Source organism: Gopherus flavomarginatus, chromosome 3, assembly GCF_025201925.1.
Source record: "Gopherus flavomarginatus isolate rGopFla2 chromosome 3, rGopFla2.mat.asm, whole genome shotgun sequence".
NCBI lineage: Eukaryota > Metazoa > Chordata > Testudines > Testudinidae > Gopherus > Gopherus flavomarginatus.
The window spans coordinates 129,511,924-129,538,472 of NC_066619.1; the positions used below are offsets into that span (position 1 = coordinate 129,511,924).

Consider the following 26,549-nt stretch of genomic DNA (forward strand, 5'->3'; position numbering starts at 1 on the left):
CACTAGCTCCTGTGCTCCTGCCCCAGTCTGTCCTTCCCACTAGCCCATCTGTGTGACACCCCCCCCCATCCACAGCTGCCTTGTGTGCCCTGCTCTGTCTATCCACCCCATATGCTGTGCCTCCTCACCTGGCTCCCCAGGCAGGGTGCTGTGAGGAAGGCAGCCTCCCTCTCCACAGCTGCTCTGGCCTGTGAGCCAGCTGCCCTCTCTTCTGGTGTTGCATCGGCCCCGGTAGGCAAAAGCTGTAATTACAGCATGATCCCTCTTGCAGCTTCCCTTTGCCTTCTCGTCAGAATCAATTACTCTGCTGAGGGAGTGGGAAATCTGTGGGAAACATTAATTCTGCACTTGTGTAGTGGTGCAGAATTCCCCCAGTAGTACGTTACTGTAGACATACTGCAAACTTAACTCTGTCCCAGCACGAATGCCAATTTCCCAGCACTTCAACACCAGCCCCACCACAAGTAGTTCTGTCTTCATCACCTCTATCCTTTCTGCGCAGTTCTGGGGAATCACACTCCTTAATATATGGTGTGGGAGGGGAAAGTGGGTGCTGGAAAGCTATTACCCTTACTGGGGCAGAGTTGTGGTGGTGTATTCTCTGTGGTAAAGTTTGTTTCTAGGTGGAGGAACCGAGAGTATATACGGTTGAATGACTTGACTTCATTTCCTTGCTCTTATGCTTTTGTCGATATGATGTGTAATGAAATTTGAACTGACAGTTTATGTATTTTCCAGTCTTAAGATTGAGAGGATCGCTAGCCAAAACAGTGTCTACTTTCACGAAGCCCAGGATTTTTGTGGAAGTGCCCGGCAGAAAAGTCAAAATCCTCAAAGCTATTTAGTTGGCTCAGGAGCTTCACTAAAATGCTTTGAAGATTTTCCTCTGTAACACAGCACAAATGCTCATGGACTAGAAAAACAATTCCCCTCCACTCTATAAGGCCCCTGTTTTAGGCAGAGGGCACAGCTGGAAGCATGTGACAAAAGCCAATATTATACTGCAATCCTAATGTTCAAAAGTGCAGCTGAATTTTTCCTGAAAATGAAATTTGTGTGTTCTACTTAGGTGGTTTTATTTTGTTGTTGTTTGTTTTTTTTTTTGGTTGACTCAGAGGCTGGTAGTTTCGGAAAGGCTCTTCTCCACAGCAGCGCCTCCGTTCGCGAAGAACAGGACTAACTCCTGAGCTAGCTCGTTACTCTGAAAGATCCTAGTATTTGTTAGAGTAGCTATTGTTTTGTCTCGGATCCTTTTCTCTTTTGAAACCATTCATTTGGCTCAAGAACGCCACACTTGATTTGCAAAAAGAATAGGAGTATTCGTGACACCTTAGAGACTAACAAATTTATGCTTTTTTTTTTTTTTTTTGAAAAAAGAGAAAAACTTTAAGAATTGGGGTTTTTCATCTGCTGTTCTTGCTTTAAAACTTCAAAATTAAGGAGAAGAGTGGAAGCAGTCTCAAAATGCGGCATCCTGGCAATGTACCTGTACTGCAGTCAGCAGCTGCTGAGTGCATCTCTGCTAATCTGCTCTGGAAGCAGAGCCATTTTAAAAACAAATTATTAAAGGAAAGATTTTTATTAAAATGGTAAAAAAAATAATAAAATTCTTCTGAAGCATGTGCATTTCTGATATTACTGGAGCCTTTTTTTTCTGCGAGTTGCAGGAAGAAGAATCTTCTTTGCCCAACTTACTTATTGTGTGTGGTGATCATGGGATGTCCGAAACAGGCAGTCATGGAGGTTCCTCAGAGGAAGAAGTTCACACACCTCTGCTATTTATCAGCTCTGCTTTTGAAAAGAGAAATGGTAAGTGTCACGAATCCTAGTGAGTGTCCCTTTCTGGCCACCCATTAGGACTGCTGAGAGTAGGGTCACCATACGTCTGGGTTTTCCCAGACGTGACCTGCCTCTTCTTTTGGTCCTCTGATCTCTGTCCAGGCGGATTTTTGACATGTGAACAAGTGTCTATTTCTCCTTGCTCATCCTTTTTCCAACATTGATTCTGGTAGAACTGCAACTCCTGATGTGGCCTAATAGCAGCATGCATGTTTACTGGTTTACCACCCTTACTTCCATGCTGCTGTTGGTGGTGGTGCTGCGTTCAGAGCTGGGCAACTGGAGAATGGCAGCTGTTGGCTGAGTGCTCAGTTTCCCCAGTCGCAGTTCATCCTCTGAGTCCCTTTATAGACTACTGCTGGGGTCGTCTGTGTCTTTTGTTGTGTAATTTTCCACAGCTCTCAAACCCCCTTCCCTTTCAACAAGGGGAAGAAGTGTCTTCCATCTAGAACAAACCCATTTTCCCAAGACGCTTTACTCTGAATAGACAATTGTTCCAAGTGCAGATCACTTACCATTCTCTCTGGCCTAGTGGAGACATGACACAATCATGCTAATACATGGTGGATCCACATACATGTAGGCTTTCCATGACATGGTAACTTCATGATACAATTTCATAAAATATCCACACTTCAGAAGTGGTACAGACAGAACCCCCACTTTGTCACAGTAAGGATGGAAGAATTTCAGTCCTTTATTAAAAAAAACCAATTCAGAACTGTACAATTGTAGGTGATTTTTAAACAGTCTTTTAGAATATGCTTTCATCTCTAGTTTAGTTTATAATGGCTCTAAACTTTCAGGTTCAAAGCTTTGTTATACATTGGTGTAGACCAGGGGTCGGCAACCTTTCAGAAGTGGTGTGCAGAATCTTCATTTATTCACTCTAATTTAAGGTTTCACATGCCAGTAATACATTTTAACATTTTGAGAAAGTCTCTTTCTATAAGTCTATAATATATAACTAAACTATTGTTGTATGTAAAGTAAATAAGGCTCTTAAAATGTTTAAGAAACTTCATTTAAAATTAAATTAAAATGCAGAGCCCCCTGGACCGGTGGCTGGGACCCGGGCAGTGTGAGTGCCACTGAAAATCAGCTCGCGTGCCGCCTTCGGCACCCGTGTCATAGGTTGCCTACCCCTGGTGTAGATCGTTACGTTGCATAAGACACTTTCTATTTACAGATAGTTTAACAAGGCTTTGCGTTAGTAGAGAAATAAACTGTAACACATTGGTCTTGTGTGTTTACTATCCTTGGTGTGCATTGACGTCCTGCTAAAACATGACCTCTGTGTTTTAGCCTCTTAAGAAACAGTCTGTTTTCCATGTGGCCATCACTTTAGGATTGGCTAACTTCCTAAAGGCTTCAGGAGTCTATTAAAAGGGTCTTTTCTGAAGAGGTAGGCTGATTATTGGCCACTAGGAGACAAGATTGGAACCGAATTGCTGCTTGAAGTGAGTTCTGCCTAACCTTGCCTTTCCCTGAGAAGAACTTCCTCCTGCCCTTCTCTTGTGCCCCAGATCGGGGTGGGGAGAGGGGGCAAAGAGTAAATGTCCATTCCCGGTGCTGAGTGGGAGGACTAAAGACTGGAGTGATGGTGTTAGGGAGAGAAGTGGGGCTCTTGCTGTAGAGGGACAAGAGGTTGAAATACTGACAATGTGGATGCCTGGCTCCAATCCCGGAATGCAGAACGCTGAGCATGAGCGTAATCATTCTATTGGTCAAGTTTCTAATTGTATGGCACTAAAGGTTTTTCTGATTGACACCACGTTCCATTGTGAAAAGTGCATTAGTCCATAGTAAGAGGAAAAGGGGAGGGAATGTCACAGTGGCTTGTTTGTGTTTATAAAGATATTTATTCCACGGTTTGCATAACTTCTAATTATGTTCAAACACTTTGTCCAAATAATCAGTTAAATTAAGTTACAATGAGATAAATTTGCTCTGTCCCCTGCTCCCTGGCCTACTGCCGCCCATTTGCTATGACATCTGACTTTCTTGCTTTTAAATCTTGCCCTCAGGTACTTGGCTTAGTCCTCTTGCTGGAGGTTACTTCAGCACAGCTGATGCACTTCCATCTGCAGAGCTGGTCTCCAGCTGATGCACTCAACACTGTGTCAACAAGGGCAGTTGGGTTGCTTTCAGATACTGAAATAACCAAATCAAGAGCTGATTGTTGCTCCTTGTTAAATTTTATCAATGTCAACTGCATGATACCTTGAAGAGTCTGCTGAAGTTATGGCATTTTGTCCCTTGATATTTGTGTTACGAATAGTGAGCCTTGCAACTCATACGTAGCTTTCCCTTGCTATCCATTCTCTCTCTAGTTGGAATTTTAGTCACTCTTTCTAAATGGTCTTACTCTTGCAAATGAGCAAATAATTCAGGCTATGTTTAATTTGGTAGATCTTGTTTATGCAAATTGGGTAATCCTACTGGCAGTTATATTTGAATTAGTGTGCTGGTCAAGTATTACTTGTGTAACCTATTAGGGAGATGCAAATCCCAATTGCTACTAAATAAATTTGGTATAATCTACATATCAACCAGTTGTTACCAATCAAGTATACCAGTAGGTAACTTTTTATCTTTAATAGCAGCAGGGAGTCCTGTGGCATCCTATAGACTAACAGACGTATTGGAGCATGGGCTTTCGTGGGTGAATACCCACTTCGTCGGATGCATTTTTGTCTTTAATAACATTCTGAAAGTTGCTGAGACTAGCATGCAAGGATTACATGCAAAGAAGACTTAAGGATTGTAGGTGGCATTTTGAATGAGCATGGGAATAAATAGGAACCGTTTGTAACATTCTACTTAGGACTCCCAGAACTGTAAGCCACTGTTACCTTCTGTCTCAGCAAATGAGAGCTTTGTTGCTGCTAAACTATGCATCAGGCCCCTGACCAGCAGCTTGTCTGCCTTGCCAGCAAATGCCTCAAGGCTCTGCCAGTTTAAATCTTGCCTTACAGGTAACAATCTGTGAACATGAGTTCCCCAGAGATGTCTCCCAGCAGTGTCTGTTCTCTCTCGCTGGATATTCACAGAAATTGTTTACTGCCTCCAGACACATCAGTCTGTTAGATTTGCTGAAGGCTCTCACTTAGTTCAATATAACAGCACGGAGATGGTTCTTTTAAAACTAAGAAAAAGTTTATTAATGAGGAACAGAGGCAATGTCTACACTTCCACTTATGTCGGCAAAGCCTATGTTGCTCAGGGGTGTGAGAAAAGCGCCCCTCAAGCGACATTCATTTTGCACAGCATTATGTTGTTTGGAGATGCCCTCCTGCCTACCTAGCTACCACCGCTCATTTAGGTGGTTTTATTATGTCGACGGGAGAGCTCTCTCCTGTTGGCATAGTGCAGCTACATGAGCGGCCTTACAGTGGCACAACTGTATCGGTATAGCTGTGCTGCTGTAAACTTGCTAGTGTAGACATGACCAGAGATTTCATTGATTCTAAGCAAGAATAAAAGACAGTTTTACAAACAAAACATGCTTTCAGTCACTAAAACATAATTTTAGCAAGTTACAATCTTTTCATAAGCAGGTTTCTCACTTAGATCAAGTTACCAGCAGCTCCTGCCTTTCAGGCCAAGAGAATCCCGTGTTCATATGCTCAGAGGATTCAGTTCCCTATGTGGTCTAAGTCATAGCTAACTCCAGTGGCTTTTTGCTTCCTTGTATTTTCCAAAGTTCATTGTCTTTGCCTAAAGAGTCAGGGTGATCTGCTGGGAAGCAGGATTCAGACTCGGGGGTCCCAAGTGTGCTAACTAAGCTGATTTCACATCCTCATCATAATTTGCTCTTCTTCTAGGTTTGATTACTTTGTTTACCTTCTGTGTAATTGTTCTCTGCCTGTATACCCTCTTGTCAAAGTCCCTCTGATAAGAAGGCTGGGTTTATGGACTGCTTTCCAAACACCTTTGAAGAACCTGTTTCCAGTGCATGCCTATAACTCTTTGTATGCAACCTACCATGATTTCCAGGACCAGTGTTTCACTGGTTTACATATGATACCTTACATGGCACCCTTTAGATCAGGAGTGGGAAAACTTTTTTTGGCTTGAGGACCACATTGGGGTTCTGAAATTGTATCGAGCACTGGGTACGGAAGGTTGTGCCTCCCCAAACAGCCTGTCCCCTCCCATTTCCCCCCCCCCTATCAGAACCCTCAACACATCCTGCTCCCTGACCACCATCTGGGACCCCACCCTCTATCTAACCCCTCCCCTGCTCCCTTTCCCCTGACTGCCGTGACCCCTATCCATACCCCTGTCCCCTGGGACTCCTATTCCTATCCAACCCCCACTGTTCCCCATCCCCTGACCGTCCCCCCGAACCTCCGCCCCATCCAACTGCTCCCTGTCCCCCTGACTGCCCCCCCCGGACCTTCTGCCCCTTATCAATCCCACTGCTCCCTGCCCCCTTACCATGCCATTCAGAGCAGCAGGACTGGCAGCCACACCTCCCGACCGGAGTTAGCCACCCCACCGTGCTGCCCTGCAGGAGCTCGTAGCCCCGCCACCCAGAGGGCTGGCGGTACAGCGAGCTGAGGCTGCGGGGGAGGGGGAACCCTCCCCGGCCGGGAGCTCAAAGTCCTGGCAGGACAGTCACATCTGCCGTAGTTTGCCCACCTCTGCTTTAGATTCATATTTAGATACATATTATGGCAACAGTGTGTTGGGAACAGTGTGTCAGGCCTGATGTAAGTTGCAGTATGGTGCACCCTCTGCCAGTTGAATTGAGGGACTCTTAGGGTCACACCATCAAAGCAAGACTGAAAATGAGAAGAGAACTTCTAATGCTCTAACAAGGCGCTATAAGAGTAATAGACACTGTAGTGATCTTTTCTCAGGAAGTGAATTTATTTATAGCAGGACCCATCTTGGCTATTCTTGTAGACACAAGCTCTTAAAAGTATCTTTTAAAATGCCGTCATGCAGCTTGCAAGGCACACACACAAGGAAACGCTGATAGTTTTTACAGAAAGTTAGCACCTGACACAGCAAGCACTTAAGCACATATGCATGCACACAATAGCACTCATGTGAGTGAAGTTATTCATGTGTTGAAGGGTCTATGGGGTTGGCCTTGAGGCCCTGATCCTGCAAGCTGCAGCATGCGGTGGTACCCTGCACAAAGCCTCATTGAAATCATTAGGCCTGCTTACGTGTAATAGCAGAATTGCAGCTTTAGTTCCTCCTGGTTAAAATCTCTTGTGCTTTTTGCCTAGCATGTTGGAGCCCAGATATTAAGTCAGTCTTTGGGTGTCATCTCAATACAGATAATAAGTTTCAAGAAAATGATGAATATGTGTTATTTCAAATTATTAGTCACAGAATTTTTTAAATCTGAGAATAGTTCACAGTGTATGCTTCAGTGAATGTCACCTCCAACTTCGTTAGTGTTTTATATAGTACAGGGATTGTCATGCACTTTCATAATGTGGACCACAACTTAGTTCAAAGGTGGTTTCATGGACCATCCTGTCCTATTCATAATTACATGCATGTTTGCTTAAAACTACAATAATTACTAATGTGGAAGAGTAATGTTGCGTAAGAATTTAATAACACTTTTGCTGTCCTCTATTGCGGTGCAGCAGCTGGAAAGGAAGAGGAGCTATACTGTGACCAAGCAATCTGTTTTTAAGCAGCCCCTGGTGTGGGAAGATGTCTGATCTAGTTCACATGAACACGTATGGAGACTACCCAAGCTGGCAGCTCCTCCTTCCAAATCAGAATCATTTTGTAATATAAGTATTCTCCTTCTTATTCTAGGCCCTTTAAAACAGTCAGAACTTGTGCAACAGACGGACTTAGCTGCTACGTTGGCAATAGGTCTTGGCCTGCCAATTTCAAGAAACAGTGTTGGGAATATTATACTCTCCGTTATAGAAGGGAAGACAATGAGAGAACAACTAAGGTTCTTGCATTTAAATGGGTTCCAGCTTAGTACACTACTTCAGGAGAACATGCCGACATATGAAAAGGGTAAGTCAATTGAAGTTATTTTTCTAGTATCTAGCAGTGTCCTGTTTCTCAATCAGCAGGAGACACTTAAACTTCAATTCGAGGTTTTTAGGAACAAGAACACAACTCACCAATACAAACTGATAGGTCAGTCGAGGTGAGTTCTGGGAACAGTACATGCTAAATTAAGCATATTAGTGTTTGTTGTTGCATGCCATTTTAAATTAAGGTTCATAGATATGGGGTCAAGCTGCTAATCAAAGGGCAAGAGACATGATCACATAAAGTAGGCATCTCAAGTAAAGTCAGATGTGACTGAAGTTTGATGTGTAAATCCATGAATGAGGCACTCTGTGCAGGAGCTACTGACTTCTATGTAATTAAAGAAATAATACCCAACTTCACTACTTTAGTGTTATGATAGCACATGTTTCTCAAAGAAATTAGTAGCTGAGAATATATATAAAGGCCTCATTCATCACTGTCAAAGCCAACACAGAAATCTGTTGCTTGCTACCAGCACCTAAGGTATTTAAGAAGAGACTATTCTCCTAGCAGAGGGGAGAAAACTGAAGCTGTCAAGGAAATTTAGATTCCTCCCCACTCCCCCAAACAAAATCCTCAACATAACAAAGGCAGAGGGAGCATTCGTGTAAGAGATATTATAATTCTTGTACAAGATGCCTCCTTTTGTTCTACCCTCTGCAGTGAGTCTTAACTTGTGACCACCTGACATTTCTTATGTATATACTTGTTCATGGATGAAAAGGTAGTCAGTGCTCAGTACAGAGAGACAGACCCATGCATAACTTGCTAGCTATTGGAAAGGATTCAAACACAGCAGTTCAAAATCCGGAACTTTTTGAATCTACTGCAGAGAATTGCTGACCTGGGGTCAAAACAGGCATGACTCTGGCCATAATTATACCATCGTGGTAAAGATTTGCCAAGAACAAAAACCTCTTAGTATCAATGATCATCTATAACCAGTTATCCCCACTGAACAGCTGGTGCTATGCAATCTCCTGAATGGGATTTCTCAATGTGCTTGTAGAAATTCCTCCAGAGGCAATGCAAAATTAAGTGTCATTTGTGGATCACATCTAAATGGGTCTTTGTGGGCAGGCAAATACAAACGTGCTGAAAGCCAGTCCAGTTTTCACTCTCAGCCAATCATGCACACTCACTATGGAAACAATCCTGAAGGCAGGAGAGCATACCTAGAGGGTGAATTCCCCAAATCTAAAGTACTTATCCCTTCAGCTTACTTGGACAGCTGTGTCAGTTGTGTGTTTGGAAAAAGAAAGCATAGACATGGCCCTGTAGGGTCAGACCAGTGGTTCATAGTCCAGTATTGTGTCTGACAGTGGCCAGTAAGTTATGGCATAACATTCCCTTTAGGCAAGTTTCCTCCTACCTCCCGTTAGAGGCTGGCTTCCGAGCTGAAGCACAAGTATCTCTTCCTCCCAAACCGGGGAGTAACCAGAGGTCAAAGCTTCTCTGTGGCAATGGATATTATGCTCCAGGCAAAGAGAGAGATGTAATGTGTTTCAGGACCATTCATACAAAGGATATAGAAAAGAATTCAGATCTTCGTCCTACTTCTCCACTGGTCCAGAAAACATTTCTGTGAACTTCATAGACAGCCTGTGACACCTCCAGGAAAGACTAGACTTTTTATAGCAGGCACCCCATTTCATTAGGACCTGGACCACCTACAATTAACAGCCTGTATCTTTGTACAGTGCTGTTTGTTGTACAGCAATGGGGCCTACAACTGAGCACCAGGACAAAGTGGGTAGCTGCCCTTGCTGCTATTAGAGCTTGAGAAACCTTTATGCTCAAGGTAAATTCTTCTTTCCGTAATTCCTGGAAAATAATTATCCCATTTTGTGTCAATCCTTAGCATGCCTTTAGAAGTGGGTGGCATAAATGGGCACTCCAAGAGCAATAAAAAATCTCAAGCATATGAAGTGAACACACCAATTGTTCCTTGTTCATCTCATTCCAACCAAAATGCCAGGACATAAGGCCTCAAAGTTGCACCAGGCAAGATGTTAAAATCTTGCACCATTTACATGCTAAGTATCTGGGTTACCATTCATGGAGATTTTCAAGATACCTGACACTGTGGGAGACAAGTCTGAGGCTCATCAGAGGAAGTCTTGCAATTTAGGCTTCCATTCCTCTGTACAAGCATCCTTTGGTAGAAGAAGGTGTGACTGTATTGGATCTCACATACTTTTTTAAATTACAAGGATTTGCTTTTTAGGGGCAACTTCTGTTTCTGCTGGTAACTTTACCATAATGACGAAATCTGCTTTATCCTTTATTCCTATGTCTGTGAATCACTGCTCACTGCTTCCCACTTGTGATGAATGAGAAGAGAAGCTGTGCCGCAGAATGAGAAATTTCTTGCCTGCTAATTTTCTTTCTCTTAGCAGATTCTCTTCTCATACAGCTCACTATGATAGTCTGGTAAATGACTGGAGTACAAAATAATTTTTTTTCTCTAAAGAGAGACTTGAAGGCAATTATATATTTAGGTTAGTTAATGTAATTTCAGGTTGTCTGAATGCTAATAGGTTGCTGGAGGGCTTCTGCAGGTTTTAAAAAATTCTTCTAGTGGCCTGAGTTGAACAGCAGTGCTTAGATCATAACATAAGAACGGCCTTACTGGGTCAGACCAGGGGTCCATCTAGCCTAATATCCTGTCTTCCGACAGTGGTCAGTGCCAGGTGTCCCAGAGGGAATGAACAGAACAGGGAATCATCACATGATCCATCCCCGTCACCCATTCCCAGCTTCTGGCAACTGGAACCTTGAGTGCCGGTTGGATCACCTCTGAATTCTACAGAGAAGATGCAATACTTATTTGTGGTGGAGAAGCTGCTAACCAGAAATTAGCAGGGATAAGAAACGTTTAATTCAAGGAGGAGATTGGTTGTGAGTTGAAGCTTGCAAACTCTGTGTTTTGGCCAGTTAAAAACTATGATGCCTTGAGAAATTTCAGATGATGGATATAAATATGAAATAACAATTTTTTCTGAACGTAGTTTGAACTTTTCTTGTCCCTTGAGGCCAAAAGCAGTAGGATCTTTTGAAGGGGAAAATGATCAAGGAGTAACAGGCTAAGGTAGTGAACTGAAAAAAAAATCTGTCCAGTGTGTAGCATCAGCAATAAATGTATTAAATATGATGCTTGGGTGCCTGAAAAAAGGTAGAGGTGTGTGTATATGTGTATATGTATGTATATCATCAGGAATCCCTCAAAGTTGAGGATGATTGTCTTTCATGGATTGTCCATTTCAAATGATCTGTGGGTCCATTGATGACTGAAGCCTATTCTGGAGCTGCAGACTCTGCCGTGTTGCAGATGTGTTTTCGAGCAGGGAGGGTGACCTTCGGGTATTAGGTCGGGCCATATTACACGCTGTCTCACTTCTGTTCTTCCATTACATGTAGTTGCATCTGATTTTCCAAGTGCTGAGTTCCCTGTCTCCAGTAGTTCCTCCATTGTTGTCGGTCCTGGGTTATAAATTCCCACAAGTTGACATTAATGTTGAATTTCCTCCTGTTAACCTTGAGGACATCCCTGTAACATTTTTTCTGCCCTCCTCTGAGGTTTTTCTGCCTTGGCTGAGTTGAGAGTAGAAGACTTGTTTTGGCAGTCTGGAGTCAGGCATCCGGACAGTGTGGCCCATTGCTTCTTGTCCTATCCTTAGAGGTTAACAAGAACAATTTACTTCCCTCCACCTTGTAACAACCTTTTATGTACTTGAAAACTGTTATGTCCCCTCTTGATTTTCTCTTCTCCAGACAAACCAAACCCAGTTTTTTCAGTCTTCTCTCATAGGTCATGTATTCTAGCCCTTTAATCATTTTTGTTGCTCTTTGGATTTTTTCCAATTTGTTTACATCTTTCCTGAAATGTGGCACCCAGAATTGACACACTACTCCCAGGGGCGGCTCTAGACATTTCGCCGCCCCAAGCATGGCAGCATGCCGTGGGGGGCACTCTGCCAGTCGCTGGTCCCGTGGCTGTGGTGAACCTCCCGCAGGCGTGCCTGCGGAGGGTCCGCTGGTCCCGCGGCTCCATTGAAGAGCATGAAGTAGAGCAGAAGAATCAGAATGAAGTAGAGCAGAAGAATTACCTTTGGTGTCTTGCTTTCAACACGCCTGCTAATCCATCCCAGAGTGTTTGCTTTTTTTTGCAAACACTGTTACACTGCTGACTCATATTTAGCTTGTGATCTACTATGATTCCCAGATCCCTTTCTGAACTAATCCTTCTTAGGCAGTCATTTCCCATTTTGTATGAAGACTCTTGTCACTGGGACAGCTGGTTTTGAGGCAGCTTTTGACCTTGGGAGCAGTACAAAGCTACCCAGTGTAATGGAAGATGTGGCCACATACACCGGGTATGCAGAGATCATCTTGGCCTAGATTCCAGGAAGACTTTGTTCCTCCCTGAATCAGAAGGCCTCCTCTTCAACTCAGAGGCTAAAAGGCTTGTGTCCTTAATGAGGCCCAGCTGTCAGCCCCTCCCTCCTAACTGACACTTATGAACTTCCCTGGGGGACAGATAATTCTAGCTTTATCCAGGAAAATTCATGACGCATGATGAGAAAGGAGGCTCAGGGTGGAGAGACTGGGAAGAAGTGAGAGCAAAAGATTAATCCAGAGGTCAGCAACCTTTCAGAAGTGGTGTGCTGGGTCTTCATTTACTCACTCTGATTTAAGGTTTCGCGTGCCAGTAATACATGTTAATGTTTTTAGAAGGTCTCTTTCTATAAGTCTATAATATATAACTAAACTATTGTTGTATGTAAAGTAAATAAGGTTTCAAAAATGTTTAAGAAGCTTCATTTAAAATTAAATTAAAATGCAGAAACCCCCGGACTGGTGGCCAGGACCCGGGCAGTGTGAGTGCCACTGAAAATCAGCTCGTGTGCCGCCTTAGGCACGTGTGCCATAGGTTGGCTTCCCCTGGATTAATCCTCCCCCTTTTTAAGTTAAATAAGACTTTGAAACTCTTTCCTATGATTTATGCCATAAAATAGTCTTACATAATTATCTTATGGAGTTTGGTCAAAATCTTGTTTTATATTATTCTTTGTGGTCCTCGATGTTTCAGTGGAAATACAAATGCATTACGTAATGTTACTTCAGTTACTCTAGGAGAGCAATCTTCCTACTGTCAGAAAATGAAATGTCCTAGGGAGCTTGTATGGTGTGTGTGAATGGAAGTACATAATTCTGAATTAACATGCATAATTACAGCCACATTTATAAGAGCTACCTATTGCTTGAATCCTGCTCTTAACCAGGGGATCTGCAAGACATTGAGACAGCATAAGCTGCACATTGGGAGTGCATGTTACAAAATCTAGTAAAATAGAACTTGACATGCTCAGTGATCTACAAAAAACTGAATTCAGCAGGAGGACTTAAAAGATAAGTGATTAAGTGACGTGGAAAAAATAATTTCATCTGAAGAAAAGCAAACCCAGTGTCTTTTGAGGTTATAACCATACCATAATGGCAAATGTAAATGTTTGAACTACCTCAAAAAACTGAAATGAACGAATTGTCTTATGTTTGATAATCATTGTTTTCATGTAAATCTGCTGTATCCAATCCACTATATAGCAGTCAGGAATAAAATCCAACCAGAATTCTTAAGTCTCCATAACCCAGATATGTCCACCATAGTGCTGTTACTAATGCACTGAATTTAAGCATTTTCTTCTCTCTTTGCTTGAGAAGGTAGGAGTTACAGAGCCACAAGGACATTCACCTATATATTAGTTTCTTATATAGCTTTCTTAGAACTGGATTATTTGTAGCTGTCAAATTGTGGTTAGATTCAACTGTTTTTAAAAATAGATGTATTTGGAATAACAAAGATGGAGAATTAATGTTGATGTTAAAAAAATCCAGTGCAAAAATATAAACAATATTGCTCTTAAGCATTGTGATGTTCCCATCTGGTGTTGGCTGGACTGGTGATGTGCTAGGTCATTCCAGTCCTTCACTTTGGGAGCCATCCTTACCTTGCTCTGCTGTGAGAATCCCTATTCCTGGGCTGTTCACGCACAGCCTCCAGCATGTAAGCTGCTCCTTGGATTGTGCAACCGAATGTCACTAGCTAATGTGTCTGGTCCCAGACACAAACCTAGGAACCTCCGTCTTGCAGTGTCCAGTTATGCCCGCTGGGCACTGCAAGGTTATATGAATGTGTCAATTTAACAAAGAAATTGATATGTACTAGGCTTGTTATCCCAATGAGAGTCTGACACGCTTCAAACCAAAAAGATTTATTAACTACAAAGATAAATTTTAAGTGATTGTAAGTCAAAGCATAACAAGTCAGATGTGGTCAAATGAAATAAAAGCAAAACACATTCTAAGCTGATCTTAACACTTCCAATGCCCGTACAAACTTAGATGCTTCTCACCACAGGCTGGTTGGTTGCCCTTCAGCCAGGCTCTCCCCTTTGATCAGTGCTTTAGTCGCTTGGTGGTGGTATCTGTAAACGGAGGTGGAAGAGCATGGCAAATGTCTCCCTTTTATCATGTTCGTTCTTCCCTCTTGGCTTTGCCTCCCCCCTTCAGAGTCAGGTGAGCATTACTTCATCATAGTCCCAAACTGACCAAGGGAAGGACTCACTCAGGAGTCCAGCAGATCCTTTGTTGTTGCCTAGGCCAATGTCCTTTGTTCCTGTGAGGCTGGGCTGGGTTTGTCCTATACATGCCCTGATGAGGTGTGAACTGCGCCTCTGCTCTTAGAGAGTTTCTGCCTGGCCTTGAACACATTTTCAGCCTCATAACTGTATACATGAAATTATATCCTATAACGTTACTATAAAAACTTTGCTATAACATTACCATAATAACAATGCTCAGTACATTATGAGCTTTTTGAAGACACTCGAGATGACACACTTTGCATTAGATACGACACAATTATATTATAAGGATGAACATGGGGGTGCTGGGTATTCCCCCGAGGTACAGAACATCACAAGCATAAGTTAGCAAATTTGGAGTGAAGGTAACTTCATACTATCCTCGTATTTGTTAGATTATAGTTTTATGTGACCATGTGCTATTTCTCAGGTATATTTTTTATTTACAAATTTAAATACCTATTTAGCATATTGAAGTGCTATATAGTAGTGTCCAAATAAGATTACAAAGGAAAACATGCTTTCTGTATAAAGTACCCCATAAATAGACTAAAATAGCATGTTAGATCTACAGTCCTGTGAAATGGTGTAGTACTTGGCTTGGAAAGTTCATTTGCGGGTAGTGAGTGGGAAGCTCTCCCTGACAAGCCAGGGGATCAGACTCATCAATTTCTCCAGATTTTTTGTTTTAAAAACACGGTTCTAGCCCTTCTGCTTATGGAGATGAATATACATATGCAAACCAGTGAAGTGTTGTCTTTGGCATCTGGAAGTGCCTCCAGTGCCTCTGCTGCTGCTCTAAGCTCTGCCAGGAAGCAGCAAAGTAAAATAACTAGACTCTGGTTCATGTCATTGCTGATAAGACACATTTGGGCTGCAATGAAACTGTGAAGAATCACGTCAATTTCCTGCTGATGCTGTTCTGGAATGGTGTGGGCAGAGATTAAGTGGAGAGAGAGAGGAGGTTCCGAAGAATGCGGGTGAAGGAATAGAATGGAGTCTTTTCCTCATTACATGTAGGTGCTTGGACCCTTCATCACTTTTACTCTGTTCTTCTCCCATCTTCTTTCTGCATCTAGAAGGCTTGGGGTGAAAGGTAAAGTAAGGAGTCCTTGGAGCAGCCAGCACTCCTCTGGGTTCATAAGGAGGAAAGAGAAAGTTTCTTCTTCTTTCCAGCAGCCAGAAATGAGTTCAGGTTCAGACTGATCATGTATACTAGACAGGGGCTGATATGAAAGATGCAGCTTTGATTACAACAGTTAGAGGTATCTTGCCAAGCCTCACACTTAACTAATCCATAAGACAACGGTTCTCAAACTTTAGTAACCCGAGGACCCGCATTTTGATTTAAAAATTTGCCATGGACTCCCAAGCCTCCCGCTCAGCCCCAGACCCTGGCCCCACTCCACCCCTTCTCCCGAGTCCCCACCCCTACCCCTCCTCTTCCCTGTCTCTTCCCTCCCCCCATGCCAGCATGCAGGAGGTGCTGGGAAGGAGGGGGAGGAGTTGATCAGTGGGGCCAGTGGCCCCGGACATGATTCTGACCCTCCCCCGAGTGTGTCCTGTCCCCGTTCCTCCCTCTCCCTCCCAGTGCCTCCTGCATGCCAGGGAATAGCTGTTCAGGAGGTGCTGAGAAGGAGTGGGAGGAGTGGATCAGCGGTGCCTGTGTACCCCCAGGGGTACACAGAGGCCAATCTACGAAACACTGCTGTAAGTGAAAATGGTACAGAAGGAAAAATTAGCAGAGGAAAAGTTTAATACCTTTGTAATATTAAGTCTCAAACCAGGCAGTGTATATAAATGGAGATTTGTTTCAGGGCAGAAGTGGCTGTACAGTGATCACAACAATAAGGGGATTTGGGATGGCAATATGAAGTCAGTCTACACTGAAAAATGACTGTAAAAAGGCATTCTGATGTTCCATTTGTCATTCAAGATTCAATATTAAGTAAAGTTTCTAAGTTCAACCAGTCATGCAAATTGAATCTGGGCCCTTCTGTTCTCATGCATTATTCCTCAAAAGATTCTGCAGGCAGAATGATTGCAGTCAGTTACACGTGTGCAACATTGTCTTCAATAGGATTGCACAGCTGTAACTGACAAACTCTCTCTAAAGAGTTTTGTTGCTGCAGAAGAAAAAGAATTTAGCTCACACTTCTAGCTGCAGCTCTGCCAGGGAGTAAAAAGTTGTATTAAAAAAAGCAAAGAATCCCTGTCCCTAAAGTAAGCAGCTGTAATTGAATATAAACAAGGAGCAGATGGGCCCAAGTGAGTGAGTGCCGTTTTTACCCATTCACTCTTCAGAGTAGAAAAGTCCTTTGATTCCAGCAACTTCAATTTTTGTGCTGGACGTACTGGTTTAAATTGTAACTGCTGGAATAAATTTAGCTGAAATCATCTGTAATCTTAGAAGATTATGCACCAAAAATTCATGGATGGAATTCTTAATTTCACAACCGTTGGAGGCTGCTTTAGAAGGTAGTTGGTGAGAGTCCTGGGGGTAAAGAAAATACCTTCAAGTCTGACAGTCATTACTGCAAACCTTGCAGGAACTCTGCTTTGAAATGGGAATATATCCAAGGGTACTAGGCAATTTTAGTGCTTGGTAGCAGGGACCATATGGACAGTTGATTTACGGCAGGCTAGCAGGGGATAGACTTGCACTCCAGGTTGCAGTACACAAATTGTTTGTCTAGAGGAGCCCTTATTCATTTACTATTATTGCAACAAATTCTTCTGCTTATCTCAACTGAAATATTCAGTGGATGTTTCCTTGACACCATATTGTGTCTGTAACTTTCTTGGAACAAAATTTGATGTAACTGAATAAACTAGATGCTTTCCATCCTAGAGTGGGGAGAAAAACTGAATTTGTAGGGAGTTGGTTAAAATCCAAAGGTAAAGATGGTGGCACTACAGTCTCAGGGGGAGAGTACTAAAACTCTTATTCAGATGTTTACAGAGAGTAAATGAGTTTCTACAATTGAAAAACTAGCAGTTATCTTCTGCGTCTCAAATCTTCCCGAGAGCACTGAGGAAGATGAGTCTTGGAATAACAGATCTCCCATTCTCTCTGGGAAAGTCCATTTTGTCTTTGCAAATATCAGATATTTCTTCTTTCAGTCACCTTAGCCTTTGCAATATTGGTAGGTAGTTCAACCTTGTTTTATTTTAAATTATGGTTTGAGATAGCTGTTGATAGGCTTAAAAGCACAGTCTGAAGAGAAAAAACTACAGGGAGTTTGAAAACCATACACTTAACAGCCTGAAGAGTAAGGTGTTACTGGGCAGTGTGGAAAAAATTGTCTTGCCACACAATTCAAACCTCCCCGTGAATGGCTAAGATGTATTTTCCTTGTGTACTGCTCACCCTGTACTGAATTTATTGCGAATCAACTTTATATTTATAAATACTCTGAAAGCATAACAGAAATAAGAAAATTAACTTTTTACTCTTCTGTTTTTACTTCACTTTATATTTTTCTGTAACAGAAAATGTGTTTTACAATAGTGTCTAGAGGTTCCAACAGTGCCTGGTACAGTGGTGTCCCAAATAGCTCCAGGCCCAAATGCTTACAAACCAAAAGGACAAGACAGGGAATGGAGGATCACCCCATTTTATAGATAGGGTTTTGAAGCACAGATTAAGTGACTTGCCCACGGTTACACAGCAACCTGTGGATTCAGGAATTAAAGGGGGCATGGCCAGGGTATTCCAACACGTTGCTGGCCATGGGCACTGATAGAAAATATGGGATGGCCACTGTCCAGAGACAATGACCAGTTGAGAAACAATCTTTTTCAGGCTGCTGGAAGGGAGAGCGTGCATAGTTTCCTACCAAAATGTTTGAGGCCTCCATCTTTCATATCAGACTTTCACTAATTAGTGTGTGGCACCACTGAAGCAACACCCTCTGACTTCTTGAAGGGAGAAGATACATTATTTTCCTTCAACAGCTTGGCAGCTGTGTAGGTGCATCTCTGCCACCCTCCTTGTTCCTGAGATTTCTAGCTGCTGAGCAGGGTGGCAGTTTCTCTGATAGGATTTTTCCCACAGCTTCAGTTTGAGTCTTCCACTCCGCTCTTGCCTTTGTTACTGCTCTTAGATTTGCAGTCAGTTTTACCTTTGCTTAGAAGTTTCTGTATAGCAGCAGTTTTCACTTCTGCAGCTTGACAAACCAACAGGAGCAGGAGCACCAGCTCTGTGTGCAGACTTGGGAGGATTACAGTTCCTCAATTCACAGTTCACATTTGGAAACTTATCTTTGCAACCATAAGCGTTAGAAACTTCATTTTTAAAATGAAAACTTAGATTCTACAGAAGATGTTGGTACTTGCCTGATAAAACCGCCTTCTTCCCCGAGGGTACGTTAACTCTTTAAGGCCTTGAAAATGCATATTTTCATGGCCAGCGCTTGGGCAAAGCCAGTGACTCTGAAAACCACCCCTAAAACAATTTTGTGAGGGGTTATTTCTCAAGTTGTTCCTTTCAAAACTTTGATTTGCTGAAATTTGTTTTTCTTGATACTAGAAATTCGATTGACACTAGCTAAGAGACTAAAGAAGTTTAGCTTATTTAGTTTATCCAAGCAACATTTAGGAGATGACTTGACTACAGATTGCAAGTACCTGCGTGAGCAGAAGACTTGACAGAGGGTTCTTTCATTTATCAGGCAAACATAAGATTCAGTGCTGGAAGCTGAAGCTAAGAAAATTTAGACTAAAATAAGGTAATGAACCATTGGAGCAATTTACCTAGGGATGTGGTGGCTTCTGTCACTTGAAGTCTTTAAATCCAGATGAAATCTCTCTCCAAAAGATGTGCCCTAGCTCAACAAGAAGTGATGGATTGGGTGCAGGAGCCATTTGGTGAAATTCTATGGCTTGTGTCGTGCACAAGGTCGGACTATCTGATCATAATCCCTTCACTTTTCACGGACTCAGATTTAAAAGGCTTGACAATCGGGCTGAAGTCTTCATGTCTTGGAAATATCTTGGCTACTGTATCAGAAGGGTAGCCGTGTTAGTCTGGATCTGTAAAAAGCGACAAAGAGTCCTGTGGCACCTTATAGACTAACAGACGTGTTGGAGCATAAGCTTTTGTGGGTGAATACATCTGACGAAGTGGGTATTCACCCACGAAAGCTCATGCTCCAATACGTCTGTTAGTCTATAAGGTGCCTCAGGACTCTTTGTCGCTTTTGGCTGTTGTAGCTTCCTTAATAGTGTGCTCCTAAGAAACAGGACTTTTCTGTGAAACTATAACCTTTAAAAGGGATTAATTCCAGTAGAGAACCTTGGGAACTTGCAAACATACTGTACCAAGGTTTTTAAAAGTTAGGGTTTTAGGAATCAGGCTTGAAAGGGACCTGATTCTTAGCTGGTAGGTAATCTGATAAATCAGGCTACTTGCAGTGTTTCAGGTTGGACATTTTAAAAGGATTTCTTTTCAGGGATGCAGTCTAATATTAGTCTCATGGTACCTGTGTCCACTTCTGAATGAGAGACTGGCTTGACCTGTGTGCTTTATGCTTATCCACTGATTTAAGGCTCTAACAAACTCATTCTTTACCATCAATAGTGTAAGTTACATGCTCCATATTGCAAAAAGACATTTTGAATATGCTGGATAGAACCCAGAAAACAAGCCGTGTCTTATTGGATAGTGAGACAAATATGGAAAACTTCACACTTTAAATCAGAAAAGGCATTGCTGGCAGTGTTATTGTTTAAAACTAAAATAAAATAGTTCATATCACATTACATACAAATTCCTGGTGCTTTTCCTACACAAGTTGAAGGAAAGACCTGATGTTCCCTCTAGAGAACCACCAACAGATGATATCCAGCTTGGTCTATACTGATTATGAATAACTAGTGATCCTAATGGAGAACATATGAGTTCTGACAAGACTTAAGTATATAAGTGTGTGTCAGTTGGGAAAGTTCTTCTAATTTTTTATAGATTTTTCGTTTTCAGTAGGTTTACTTATTTTCAACTTTGAGGGCTTTACTGTTTGTTTGGGGATTAATCAGTCTTATTCTGGGGTAATTACCTCATTATAGACTTGATTACATATTTAGGATTTATATCTTTCTCGGGGTGAAATTACAATTGTTTTAGGTCCTGAAGCAAGGTTTTCCTGGGAAGTGTAAAAATATAATCAGAACTCTGATAATTACTAATTTACTTACCTGTCCTTTTACCTGTTCCTTTCTTACTAGATCCTGGATTTGAGCATTTTAAGATAGCAGAAAAATCCCATGGGAATTGGATCAAACTCTACCTAGAGGGAAATAATTCAGAAGTCCTCTTAAACCTTGGCAAAAAGGTCCTTAAGCAATATTTAGAGGCTCTGAAGATCCTGAGTTCTTCACTAAGCAAGCAAGTGGCACAATACGACATGTATTCAATGATGGTGGGGACTGTGATAGTCCTGGAGGTATGAATTGATAAGTTTAGGAAGGAGGTTGTATGATGGCATTGGCTGTGCTAGGGGACAGTGGACTTGATGTCCCAGGAGGTCCCTTCCCAATTTATGTTCTTGTGAATTCACATCTAGTTATGAAGCAGCTAAGAGCAGAAACATTCAATTTGCTCTTTTGATTACATAGTATGGTCTTAGTAATGATTACTGTCGGAAATGGGAACTGTTTCACAATGTTAACTCTTTCCCATTGAAAGATGAAGTATAACTTTTTAACACACCAAAATTATTTTATGGGATAAGTGTTAAGAAGCTTTTGGTATAATCTCTTCGGTTTATGCTTTCTATGCCTTGATATTTACAGTAAGTGTGCAGATGTGCTCCAACTTTAACTGCTCTTGTATCCACTAGCCAATATTGCTTCATGAACAGAGCTGCTCTATATAAAAAGAAAAGAGCAGCTATGCCAATGTTCTGTTTGTGCTTAATGATGATGTAAAGTTCACATTTCAGCAATCAGGGTCAAATTCTCAGATGTAGGAACATTTATTCTTTGTACTTAAAGGGGTAATCCTGGGAAAGGAGTGCTTCCTGCAAAGAGTTCAGTGCCCTCAACTTCTGCTCCATACAGCTTCTGACCCAGGCCAAGGGACCCCCCTCACATTCCATACACCAGTCTCCGAGCAGCTCTGCTGTCTCAACTCTCTGAGCCACACTCCTCAAGGGCATCTAAGAGAAAAACCCAAGACTCCTCTCATAAGTCTTCCAAAGACTGTAAACCAAGTTGACCAGGTAAGGAATCTAGTTCTAAAAAGCAGAGGTTGTCAGTGGCTTCAGCTACATCAGCACTATCTGTTCTCCAGTCCAGTACTCACGAGGCTGCTGGTTCCTCAGGTACCAAGGACACCATTTGACAGAAAGATGACGCAGCCTTGCACCTGGAGAGATCCATCGGTGCTGTCAGCGGACTGAGGTGGCAAGAAGAGCTCTTCCTCTACTTCCTTGGTACCAAAGAAGTTCACTCAGGCTACAACCACACTTCTCTCAGACTGGCTGAGACTCATGGTGCTGTCAGCTCCCGCAGCCGCTGCTACTTTGATGCAGACAACTGGCTCTGTACAAACAGCACATTCTGTACTGCAGGAGTTTTGTTTTCTGCAAGACCTGGCTGTGTCTGAGATTCCTGATTCTCTGCTCTTGGCTCTGACATACTTTCATTATTTAGGGCATTGAGATAGCTGTAAATTCACCTGGTACTGGCCTTTTCATCTCTCATTTCTCCTGGGGCTTCACCATTCCATATAGAGTTTGAGGAAGAGGATTCTGATGAAGATCTTGCCTTGATTTCCCAAATATTGGTCCAGGACTCTCCTCCTCACCCCTATAGAGGCACCTTTCCAGAAGTCTCTGAGCCAATCACCACTCACACAAGATATCTGCTAGAGTCTCATGTGCCTTTTGCACTATCTTCTTGGCCTTAGTTGGACCCTTGGACAGCCCATGCCAGCAGTTTTTCAACTTCAAGCACCACCTGTTGCAGAGATAGGCAACCTTCATCAGATGCCCCCTCTAGAAGACCTGATCCTCGAGAGGAAACCTTTGAGAAGCAGGAAGCTAGAGCCCATGAAGAGGTCTATCTTTTGGTCAACTTCTCCCCTTCGTCTCCTGATGAAGCACTTACGCCTCCTCCTTCCATCCATGGTGGATGACTTTAAACAGTTTCATGATCTGGTTAAGGGAATTGCTGACTCCTTGCAGATCTCTCTTGAGGAGGTTGGCATGGACTCCAGGGTTACTTTGCATTCTCTTGGGATCTATACACCTGCCTACAAGAGAAAGTGTAGGAAGTCCCAGACAGTTCAGATTCTGTCCTGCCCAATTCCTGACCTCCCAGAGGTTGTATGAACCCCATCAGAAGAGGCAGAAATTCCAGAGATGGAAACCATCCACCTCTCAGTCTTCGGCCTATCACCTCCAATCAGCAATTTTGATGGGCTAATTGAGGGTCTGAATTAGCCTCCTCATCCTTATGAGCTGCACCAGTTCACCTGCTTTCATCGCATTGGCAACTGCCTTTACCCTTTCAGGTGGGCTTGGGAGTCAGTCACCACAGAAAAATGGGTTTTGGAGATCATCTCCATAGGGTACACCATCTATTTTACTACTCTTCCGCAGACCAACTCACTTTCCCTGTTGCTCTTCGGGGACCTCTCTCATGAGAGTTTGCTTTGCCAAGAAATAACTATCTCCTATGTCTGGGTACTATAGAATCAGTTCCCATGCAGCACAGAGAAAAGGGATTTTATTCAAGGTACTTCCTGGTACCAAAAATGAGTGGTGGTTGAAGACCTATCCTAGATTTGAGGCTATTCAACACTTCTATATGAAGGTACAAAAATTTAAAAATGTAGACATTGCCGCGATAATTCCATCATTAGATCAAGGGGATTTATTCTCGGCTCTTGACCTTCAGAATGCATATTTCCATATTGCAACCCACCCATTTTATAAATGATTCCTACATTTTGCTGTTGGCTCGGACCACTTTCAGTACAAGGTGCTCCCTTTCGTCCTGTTACCTGCCCTGAGGGTCTTTTCAAAGGTCATGTCAGTAGTAGCAGCACAGCTCTGCAGGAAAGGTATTTTTTTTTAGCGTTCCCTTACCTAGATGATTGACTGCTGAAAGGTCGCTCCCTGGAGCTAACTTCATGAGCAAATTCCAAAGCTGTAGACCTCTTCCTCAAATTGGGCCTACAACTGAAAATTCAAAAATCCACTTTGACCTCTTAGAAGGTCAAAATTTAGAAGTCATAGGAGCGCCTCTCAAGTTCAGTAACACTGCAAGAACCTCCCTTCCACTGCATAGGTTTGTGGGCCTTTCCAATGTAACCCATGCTATCCAGCTCAGCGCCCTGGTCAAGAACTATCTTCAGTTGTTGGGGTATGTGACAGCTGGTACCTTTAGCATAGACCACACAAGACTCCAGAGCTACTCAAGGGTGGCTCAGGACTGTCTATTCACCAAACAGACACAGTTTAAATATGCTATACCTTCCATACCCACCTAACTAAAGGAATCCTTCAGTTGGTGGAAATACTATCACATTTGTGCAGGAGTCCCATTTGCACATCTTTCCCCAGTGGTCATCATAATGACAGATGCCTCCCTGTGAAGGTGAGGAGCACATCTGGATACTCTCACAGCCCAGGGAAAATGGTTATTACAAGAGACCATGCAACACGTCAACCTCCTGGAACTGAGTGGTCATATCATCTCCCTGTCTCCAGTTTCTACCATGAATCAGGGGCAAACACATAAGGATCACGATGGACAACATGTCATGCAAGTTTTATGTCAACTGGCAAGGAGGAGGAGCAAGCTCCCCTCCCTCTGCACTGAGGCTGTCAATCTTTGGAATTGGGGCATACACAATCAGGTTATCATCACAGCAGCATATCTTCCAGAGGTTCAGAATGTGACTGCGGATACACTTAGCAGGCACTTCTTCCAAAGTGATGAGTGGGAAATAGATTCTAGCACATTACACCACATATTCTGGCAATGGGGCATGACCCACTTTCCACGAGAGACTTGTTTGCAATGGAGATAAACAAGTTTATCTGGAGAAAAACTGGGCCCAGTTTTGCTCCAGAGGTGGGCTGGGCCACTGATCCTTGGGGGGGGATGCTTCTCACTTTCATTAGTCTTTGGATCTTCTGTACACGTTCCCACTGGCTCTCCTCTAATACCCAAAGTTCTACTCAAAATAAAAAAGGGCAAAGCTAGAGTCATCGTAATAGTGCAGAGCTGGACAAAACAAACTTGATTTCCTTACCTGATACAGCTGACTGTTCGCTTACTGGTCACTCTCCAGGCTGTTTCTCATGTCCCCTCCCAGGCAGGCAGGAAGATCCTTCACCCCAACCTAGTAGTGCTTTGTCTCAAAGCATGGTTGGTTGATCACAAGATTAGAGACAATTTGCTCAGAGAAGATTGTGTACTATTACACTGGAGGAAGCAGTCTACTCACAACACATACTCTCAAAAATGGGCAAGTTTTGTCTGTTGGTGTAATCTCAGACATATTCCACTGACGACGTCATTGCTGCCAGGTATACAGGACTGTATCCTAACACTAACAAGGTCTGGGCTATTGCTGAGCTCCGTTAGAGTCCACCTGGCAGCCAAGATGGTTTTCTATTCTCCAATAGAGGGTTATTCCATTTTTGCACCCCCAACAGCAGTGAGGTTCCTCAGGGAGCTAGGAAATCTTTTTCCAACAGTCAAGTCTCCAACTCTGGTTTGGGACCTCAATCTGCTTCTTAAATGTCTTACAAGACCACCATTTGAACCCATCGCTACCTGCTCACTCATCCATTCATCAGTGAAAATGGCATTCCTCTTAGCCATATCATCAGTGCAACAGATTGGGGAAATAGCGGTATTCATGGCATGCCGCCCTTTCACAGTACTTTTTAAGGACAAGGTCACTTTGCGACCATACCCCAAATTTTTACATAGTCTTCTCTGAGTTCCATATTAACCAACCCATTCACTTGCCAGTCTTCCACCCTAAACCTCACCTAGATAAACGAAGCACTGGTGCATACTCTTGATGTCAGGGGAGCCTTGGCTTTCTACCAGGATAGGGCTAAAGACCATATTGTTTGTCTTGCTCACAAATAGATCAAAAAGGTCTGTAATCTCTAATCAGACTGTCCAAGTGGATATCCGACTGCATTAATTCTTGCTACAAATCTCATCATATTTAAGCATCTTCAGACATATGAACCCATGCTACAAGGTCCCTTTTCAACTCTATGGTATTTTTCAAAAACGAGCCCATTATTAAAATATATAAAGCAGCTGCTTGGTCTTCTGTACATACGTTTGGTGACCACTATGCAATAACTCATGACTCTGCTGCTGATACTATGTTCAGCTCAGGTGTACGTTCTTCCATATTGGACTTGACTCTAAAGCCCCCTCCTCCAGAAAGGGAAAGTGCTTGGTAGTCACCTGGAATGGAGCACCCATGAAGACTCTCTTCAAAAGAGAAGAAATGGTTACTCACCATGTGCAGTAACTGTCGTTCTTCGAGAACTGTGTCCTATGGTGCTCCACTGAGGGCCCATCTTCCCCTCTGCTTTGGTGTTCTCTATTCTACAGCTCCACAGTAGAGAAGGAACTGAGGGTAGGTTCACCCGTGCAGCGCTATGTAACAATGACCTGGGGCATGAGGCTGATTAGTACATGTGCACGGCTTCCCCGCTCCAATCCTTCTGCACCCCCATCTCCCTGCCCCAACCCCCCGCACCCCTATACCCCTCACTGCGTCCCTCCCGCATCCCATCTTGTTCTGCCCCCCACACCTACCCATCCCAGCTCTGTACCCCTTACAGCACTCTCCCACCCATCCTCTTCACCTCCCAGAGCCGCCACCCCATGTCCATTGCCCCCACAGCCCTGCACTCCATTCACCTCCAAACACTGTTGCACTCCCATTATGTCCCTGTACACCTCTGTGCCCCCCACATCCTCATGCCCCTGTAGCCTTCTGCATCCCCATCCACCTCACATACCCCTCTACAACTCCTCCTCTCT

At 43.0% G+C, this 26,549-nt stretch overlaps 1 protein-coding gene across 13 annotated transcripts in view; it reads left to right on the plus strand.

Annotated features, from left to right (window-relative positions):
* PIGG (phosphatidylinositol glycan anchor biosynthesis class G) overlaps positions 1 to 26,549 on the plus strand; it is a 132,119-nt gene that overhangs the window by 25,007 nt on the left and 80,563 nt on the right. For 10 of the 13 annotated variants that reach the window (XM_050944340.1, XM_050944343.1, XM_050944348.1 and 7 more), the window contains 3 exons: positions 1,668 to 1,809; positions 7,633 to 7,845; positions 20,742 to 20,959. In XM_050944340.1, coding sequence (XP_050800297.1) covers positions 1,668 to 1,809; positions 7,633 to 7,845; positions 20,742 to 20,959 — 573 coding nt within the window. The remainder of the gene's footprint in view (positions 1 to 1,667; positions 1,810 to 7,632; positions 7,846 to 20,741; positions 20,960 to 26,549) is intronic. The other 3 variants (XM_050944351.1, XM_050944352.1, XM_050944350.1) reach the window with 2 other exon arrangements.